Source organism: Limulus polyphemus, unplaced genomic scaffold, assembly GCF_000517525.1.
Source record: "Limulus polyphemus unplaced genomic scaffold, Limulus_polyphemus-2.1.2 Scaffold7659, whole genome shotgun sequence".
In the NCBI taxonomy this organism is placed as follows: Eukaryota; Metazoa; Arthropoda; class Merostomata; order Xiphosura; family Limulidae; genus Limulus; species Limulus polyphemus.
In genome coordinates, this window is record NW_013673269.1 from 17,774 (window position 1) to 26,794 (window position 9,021).

A 9,021-nucleotide genomic window follows, 5' to 3' on the forward strand; every position below is an offset into this window, starting at 1 on the left:
ACGAACGTCAACAATACTTCTGACTGCAGTTCAATTACTCACTGTCTACACACACATTACATTATATCTGCCCGCGTCACGTTTTCCCCCTCTTATATATACCCGCCTACCCTATCTAGTAAATACTAGAGCATTCCTGAAAGAACAAGATAGTTCTAGAAACTAGAGGGCGCCACACCAGTCACGTGACTCGCTGACGCAACAATATTATTTGTCAAGGTAACACAAGATGTAATAAAATAAATTACTGGTTAAGGTAAAACATACGTATGACATATTGTGTAAGGTTGGTTGTTATTTTAAATTTTACCTGATCATCAATTCACTACAAAAACTTACACGTTGATGGTCAAAAATGTGCGTAAGGAAAAAATAAACTAAAAGCTGAAGCGAAAGACTAAACCAGTTATTGCGAAATAATTACTAAAGCAACAGAATAATCATGAATCAGTACTTATTTTAGTATCATTTATCGCGAAATATATATATTTAGTGGTTTCATTAAAAAATAGAATTAAACTGAAAAATTAAACCAACCCTGTTTTTTTTTTAGTTATTTGTGTAAACCTTTGCGAATATGTCACTAAGATGAGATCATCAAGCAGGCATAATTTTTTGTTCTAGTTCCTAGTTAAATCATAAACTATATTTTGATAAAAGTTCACAAAAACGACCTTTACACTCAATAAATATTCTTTTATATTTATCTGGAGTGTAAAGGTAATTTTTTCTAAACTTTTATCAAAATGTGTGAATCCTTCCAGCATGCACTACAAATTTTGAAAGTCATCATAAAACATATCTTAAAACGTGTTGATGGAAGTCTATCTGTGTCTTTAGCCGTTTAATTTCAAAATTCAAGTTAAATTCACATTGTAAACAGCCGTTCTGGCGCTATCTTAGGAGTAGGGTATGTCATCAAATATTTAGTGATTACACAAAAGTAAAAATAAAACCAATCTTATTCTTGATAAAATGTTTTTATGTTTCTATATCTGAAACTTTAAGTCTAAGTAATTTCATTTTCAGGGCTGGAATATTTTACACCTTATTTGTCGTTGACTGTCGCCGTTATTTACCTTGGTTGAAAAACAGGTAACTATATAGGAAATACAATACCAATATTTTATATAAATTTCTCTCTGACATAATATTGAAATATTGAACAAAGTTTATATTAAATTATTATAATTTCGCAGTTTATACAGTTTTATGTGTGTTAATTTTTTAATAAGTAATGAATGTTGGTCTGTCTGAGACCGCAATATGACAATAGGATATTCTAATTTGAATATTTATGGCAACTAAACATCACAGAATATATTTGTGCCCTTGGTTGCTATAAGTATATTGACCTTGAGATATATATTTAAGTACACTTGCTAAGATAAGTTATTTCGTAGGGACCCCAAATGCCATCATTTTGATCACACTTGAGATAAACTACGTTCAATATCATTGTTTAAATTGACAAAGGATACAATACATAAATCAGTTCTACTTTACCTGGTTCGGCATTGCCTGTGACGCATTACAGTCTTATTCACAGTTCTTATGAACTTTTCTAACCATTATTATGGTCTTTCTATTCCAATATCATAAGAGTTGTATTTAGGGAAATTTTTTCGTCATTAAAAATGGATAAAATAAAATCAACTGACCATATTCTAACTTGAGACTTAATATACCTTAATATACGAGTGTTTCTAAATTTATTATATTTTAGTGTGAGACCAACTTATAAAAATTAATAATTTTCCATGCTGAAGAGCGTTCGAGATATGCTCGACTGAGTTCATTTCTGGAACTGACCATTCCATAAGACACTAGTCTATTTCTTAAAGAACACCTCCACTACCCGTCTACAGTGCAGTATGGGTAATATTACCATTCATAAAGACGAAGTTATCACCAATGATGTTGGTGTAAAGTTTTATGTAAATGTATATGACGTCACCCCTTCATTCCTGTACTGTACAGCCGTCAAGTAGCCATGCTGTGAGCTCAGTTTTCCTGTTGAAGTTGATGCTGCTACCAACCATAATGAACTCACTGTCTTACAGGCCACTTCAGCTATGTTGCCACTCTCAATATCGACCGCAAACTTTGGCACGATGCTCTGTAAAGTCAAAACAAAACCTGCAGTCATCGCTCAGCGGAGTTCGGGTTCGAAACGTGGTTATATCAAGCACGTTTCACAATTTCAGCTGATAGTAAATCTCGCTATTCATTTGAGAGTAGCCGTTCCAGGCGACGGTTGCTGCTGACTGGTTGTCTTTACTCTGATCCGCAGTTCAAAAGTAGAAACGGCTGTACTTGAACTTTATGGTATTCCAACCTGACCATTCAGCCCACTGTGTACATATGGTATCGTTCAGGTGAAAAAACAGACCATTCTAAAATTTCAAAACATAATACAAGATGTATAGGTGCAACTGGAAATTCAAGATCAGTGTTAAAGTTCTACCCTCTATCTGCTGACACGTATTTAGACAGGGTAAAGAACAGCAGATTCATCAAACTGTATAAGAAATATTGACATATACAACAAAAACTAAGGTTATGGGAGACATTACTTACCATAATTATAAACTTCTCATTAAATTACAAACTCAAAAATATTTCGAACTCTACTTTCTGCATCACTTTCATAAATACTTCTTGTTTTCTCCATCTAGGATCGAACTTAGAGGCGGAAAAATACGATGTAGTAATATCAAAAGTTGTGAAGAGGTAGGTAATAAATATTGGTTGTTTAAAGTTATGCTTATATGTTTAAATGTTAGGTTCCTTTCAGTTGTGTTTCTTAGAATTTATATATTGAAGTCTTTATGAGCTTGAGTTTTAGTTTCAGAGGTACAGCTTGTTCTTTGTTGTTGACCTTTGGTCTTTTAAGTTGAATGATGATGGTTTCCAACGTACAGAGACCACTTTCATTATGGCTCGTAAAATAATTTTGAATTGCTGCTTGACTGGATAAATATCACTGTACTCCAGCATTCTCAACGCGTGTTTGTTGCAGTTAGTAGGGTACTGGGTTTTAAATTCTGATGTTCCTTGTATCTCCCCAGAAGCCTCCTGGCTGTTTAACCAATGTATTCAGGCTTGCAACTTGGGTATGCGTAGAGAAATACCAAAACAAAACCTCTTCTTAAGGGTAAACATGAATCTTAGTCTGTTTTGTAATTTAAAGATTAGTTAAGCTGTACCTATGCATAATTTCTATGAAGTATTTTCTTAATTTCATTTTTTTATGTTATTAATCGTAATATACTTATATTCTATATGCACGTCCAAGTTGCAAACTTGAGTACATTGGTCCCATCACCAGGAGGCTTCAGCAGAGATACTAAGAATAAGGGAATTTATAAATACAGTACAACACTAGCATCAGCGAATACACAGTTGAGTGCATTGATACTTACCCATTCAAGCAGAAATTTAAGATAATTTTAGAAGACACCAATAAAAGTGACCTACGCATATTGGAAATCATAGCCATTCGGCTTATAATTTATATGAATAGTAATTATAGAGCAAATATTCATATTATAATACGAAACTGGAAATGAATTGTGTTTTAGAAAATTGCAGACATCGACAAAACTTGAATATTAACATAAAATACTCAACCCATCCACGTCAGATAATCTAAAGTTCTTAGTACTGGCCTATCATTCAGCAAGAATTAGAAAAAAATAATGTTTAAACTTTAACATGAAAGTTATAAAAATTAAACAATTAATCACGTAAAGTAGTGGAAGGTTAAACATAATTACAGTTTTAAAAAAAATGTTTCACGCTTTCACATATTGTACTTTAAAGCATCCTTCGAAATTAGAACTATTAGTTACTTTTTTATTCTAAGAATAACTGTACTATAGATAATAGTTATTTTTGATTTTAGTAATGATTGTATTCTAACTATTACTTTTTAGCTTAGGAATATCTGTATTATTACTATTAGTTATATTCATCCTACGAGAAACCTTATTATAACTATTAATTGCTTTTATATCCTAGGAATAGCTGTATTATAACTATTTGTTATTTTTTTTATTCTGATGATAACCTTATTATAACTATTAGTTATTTTTATATCTTAGGAATAAACTTATTATAACTATTAGTTATTTTATTATTCTGGGGGTAACTTATTATAACTATTAATTACTTTTTGATCCTAGGAATAACTGTATTATCATAATCATTCTTAGCTATTTTCAGTTCTGAAGTAGGTAATAAGGCAGGTGCTGTACATATATGAATGTGTAACGTTTTATTGGTTAGGATCAGCTGACGAAATTAATTATTTTTATTTGCAGCTCGCTGGGCAGTTTGATGTTCTGGTCAACTGTACAGGAATGGGGTCGAAGCATCTGTTCGGTGACAAATACTTGACACCGGTGCGCGGACAAGTAATCAAGGTAGTTCTATGACACTTTTGTTGACTTAGAAGGTGGAGCAGTGGATAGAAAAAAGTAATTTTACTACAGATTTCATAAACATAAACTGTAAAACGACATGATATTTCTGTAAAAATACGAGTTATCAGTTCCATATTAAATCATGCACAATTTGGAAAGGTAGTTGTTGTTTGACAGACTTCGAATAATCATCTCTGTCAGAAATGTTAATTACCACGATGCTCCATAATTTGTATGTTTTAATCCATCTCGGTAATAAAAATTTTACTCAAATGACGTTCCATAATTTGTGTATTTTAAGTCATCTGGGTCAGAAATGCTACTTACGATGGCCCCCCAGTGGCACAGCGGTGTGTCTGCGGACTTACAAAGCTATAAACCGGGTTTCGATACCCGTGGTAGGCAGAGCACAGATAGCCCATTGTGTAGCTTTGTGCTTAACTTAAAAACAAACAAACAATACTTACGATGACGTTCCATAATTTGTGTATTTTAAGTCATTTGGGTCAGAAATGTTACTAACGATGATGTTCCATAGTAATTTGTGCGTATTGATTCCAATCTCTTACATTCTCAGTTAAAGATCTGGACAAATGATCCCTTAGACTCAGCTGTTTACGTCAGATGTAGTTTATTCATATCTTCTTGTAGTTATCGTTTTTTGTTGTGTTTTTTCACCAAGACTGAATTCCTCGGTGTACAGTTTAATTTTATTTGCATGTCGTGAAGTTTTTAACCATGTTTTTCAATTCTAAAATTTTAATTTCTTTTTTTACACTACTTATTAGGTGTCAGCTCCATGGATCAAGCATTTTTATTTTGCAGAACACACTTACGTCATTCCAGGGTAAGTATTTAACAAAATAAATCTGTTTGGAAACACAGAATATATTAACTATGAATCACTTGCGACCTCCTAATAGTCGTAGTGGATTTCGAAATATAAAATGTTCCATTGTATTAAGTTTAGACGAAAACATTTCCTATGTTTCGTAAAGCCTTCCAAGCTTCTACGGGTAACTAAGTAACTGTTTGCTACATTTATATGTGTATTTGTACGTAATTATCTTTACGTAATAATTCACTCAGTATACACGCAATTGCTAGCTAATTGAATAAGAATATCCACAAGAAAAGGTAAGGTTAGGTTATATAACAACTAATAAGACCAAACTGTATATTTCAAACACACTTTATACATAAATGATAATAAATGTACAAATAAAGACATTGGAGATACATATTAGTGAAAAATTATATACACTTATACAATATAGAAAAAAAAAGTATATATATATAATATAGAAAAAAGAATAAGTGATAAAATAAAACAGCGAAAATACTGGAGTTAGAATGTCAGTACAACGCGATTCTATTGTTCTGTTTATAATTCAGAATTGATAGTTACTGATGGTTGTTCAAGTTGTAAAATGAATATATTTGATACTGTGTTGACATTTTTAAAAGTATTTTGTTTTATGTTGCAGAGTGGAATAAAAAATGGAAATGAGTGAGTTCAAAGAGTGGAAAATATAAAAATATCCTAAGGGTGTAACCTATGAAAATGAAAACAATGGAGAATTTAATAGATCTGAAGTGAATCTTGTTAATGGTGATAAAAACAAATAGGTGTATATTAAATTGATTGAAAAATTTGATCAGTTAGTTAAAAAAAGATATATATAAAAAATATTTGAAGATATTAATAAGGGATTACGAATGATTCAAGTGTCTATAGCTGAAACAAAAAATAATTTCCAACTAATTAAAACATTTGAGGAAGTACAAGAATCAATGTCAATGTGTGAGTTTTCTGCAAATCATGAAATAATTAGTATTGAAGCTAAACAACTGAAAAAAAAATTACCAAGCGAAAATTAAACATATATGAATAGAAATGTTGAAGGTATTTCTTTACATAAACGACAAACCTTCAACAATAGTTTAGGTTAATAAACCTTCAACAATAGTTTCGGTTAATAAACCTTCGACAATAGTTTCGGTTAATAAACCTTCAGCAATAGTTTCGGTTAACAAAATTTCAACAGTAGTTTCGGTCAATAAACCTTCAACAATAGTTTCGATTAACAAACCTTCAACAGTAGTTTCGGTTAATAAACCTTCGACAATAGTTTCGATTAATAAACCCTCAACAATAGTTTCGGTTAACAAACCTTCAACAGTAGTTTCGGTTAATAAACCTTCAACAATAGTTTCGGTTAACAAACCTTCAACAGTAGTTTCGGTTAATAAACCTTCAACAATAGTTTCGGTTAACAAACCTTCAACAGTAGTTTCGGTTAATAAACATGGAAATTCCTAAAACCACTTTTCGTAGAGCGAGTTGTAGCAGTGATAATGTTCCATTTGATAAAAAACAAAGACTGCTGCTCATAAAGTTCCATCTTATAATAAAAACAAATCATACTGATCATTGTACGATTTGCTTCGGCACAAAGCAAGGAAAACTGGATTCAAGACTAATGCAAGTTAAGAACATGCCGTGATATTAATACAATAAAGAAGCAACTAGGGATACACACTTTAATTTAGCAGATGGCAAAGTATATCATTGGGTGATAATCTTTAACTTTGAATACAGAAAAAATAAAATAACTCACATTTTCAGGTAATGTAATTAGACAACCGCTATACAAATTAAGCATAAATTCTGTACATAGTAATACAATATATTTCAATCATCCCAATTTAAGTGTAGTGACGACAATTGGCTATTTAAATGTTATAATAGCTAATAATCTTAAATGGGATAAATATGTTGATTATCTTTGCTCTACGATTAGAAAATTTATATGCACATTAAAACAACTAAGAAGCGTGTATACTTTTAACTTTTTAAAGTTGATATATTATGCATTTATTCGTTCAATGCTTGAATATGGCATATTGATGGGGAATTATATTCAAATAGCACTGTTTAAAGTAGAAAATATTATTATCAAAATTATTCTAAATCGTCCTATAAATTACCCTACAAATCTTTTTAGAAAGTTTAAACATAGGTATTTTTATGTGGGCAATTATATTTCAGATATTTCGATAATTGCAGTCATGGAGAAAACAACTTAACTTCAGAAGCATGTTTCCCATTGGCAACTCACATTTTGGAAAAATTAAAATTAATAATTTTAAGATATAAAATAGTTGTTATGATAATTATTAAATGTCAAGTAATAAAGTCTTGATACACAGCCTCCCAGAGCCACAGCGGTATGTCTGTGGACCTAAAACGCTAGAATCCGGGTTTCGATACCCGTTGTGAGCAGAGCACAGATAGACCTTTGTATAGCTTTGTACTTAATTACAAACAAACTTGATACACAAATAATTTCAAAATTCATTATGTGAAACAAATAATTAAGCTTATCTTATAAATATTTGCAAAAAATTTTCTATACGAAAATAAATTGTTAATAACGTTCCATGAAAAAAAAAATGCAGTATTGTGAATAAAATCTATAACAAGTACCATGATGGTTCGTATTAGCACAAAGAATCGTGATTAGTATATCATCTAAATCGAAAGAAAATTTTATTGTCTCTATCAAAGTAACTTCTTATACTCATTAAAGGCGATTTAATTGCTACTGTGTAACGCTATATTAACCTCATAATTTCTCAGATATTCCTCTGAGGTGAACATTTTTAAGCTTCATAATTTTTCGTTGAAATGAAAATTAAATTTTGCTAATTCCTTAGGACTGATTACGTAACACTTGGAGGTACTAAAGGACTAGGCAATTGGAGAACTGACTTGTCTTCTCATGACCGACAGTCCATTTGGGAAAGATGTATCCGCCTTGTACCCAGTCTTGAGGTACTTAACTTATAGTTGATTAGATGTAGATATATAAATGTGATTAAATATATATATTTATATGCTATGCTGTCAGGTTTCATAAAGTAATAATTTGTAAAAAGGCGTTCTTATAAAAGATAAAATGAGCAAGTCATCTTACAATAAGTGTGTAGTTTTTCTTAGCATGTAGTAAATTAAACTTACGAATAATATGAGGCAATGCGTCTTCGGCAATGGATGTGACAGGTACAATATGATTGAAATACTGTTACACACTCTTCTTCTTGAAAACCCCCAAAAGTCTGAATAAAGAATATGGTGTTACAAAATATAATAGACCTAATAGTAATGTCTGATAACAAATGTAATTAATTATAATTATGCTTTGCCAGTTTAGAAAAGAAGTTCATATCATAGCAATTGTTTGTATAAAGAGTTTTGTTCTTGGTAAGCTAAAACAAGATAAAGCAAACTTTAAACAAAATTTTAGGTATCGACATGTTACTTAGGTTACGACCTCTTCTTCAACTTGCATATAAACTAACTTGTATTTAAGTGATATACATATATTAAGTCATAATATTACTTACATTATTAAATTTTTATTAACCATTCTCTCTTTTTTTTTTTTCAAAAACAATTTTAATTTAAATAGTTCATGTCACAGTGCTGATGACTCATTGTTGCTGCAATGATGTTTGTACATAAACGTTGTGAGTTTGTGCACGACGATAATGTTGATATTTCAAAAATAAGTTAATTTAGTTCACCAAG

At 30.9% G+C, this 9,021-nt stretch overlaps 1 protein-coding gene across 1 annotated transcript in view; it reads left to right on the plus strand.

Moving 5' to 3' along the window:
* The window catches only part of LOC106474764 (D-aspartate oxidase-like), a 25,310-nt gene that overhangs the window by 11,299 nt on the left and 4,990 nt on the right, over positions 1-9,021 (plus strand). The window contains exons 4-8 of the mRNA XM_022403068.1: positions 1,030-1,095; positions 2,679-2,733; positions 4,326-4,427; positions 5,216-5,274; positions 8,148-8,265. Coding sequence (XP_022258776.1) covers positions 1,030-1,095; positions 2,679-2,733; positions 4,326-4,427; positions 5,216-5,274; positions 8,148-8,265 — 400 coding nt within the window. The remainder of the gene's footprint in view (positions 1-1,029; positions 1,096-2,678; positions 2,734-4,325; positions 4,428-5,215; positions 5,275-8,147; positions 8,266-9,021) is intronic.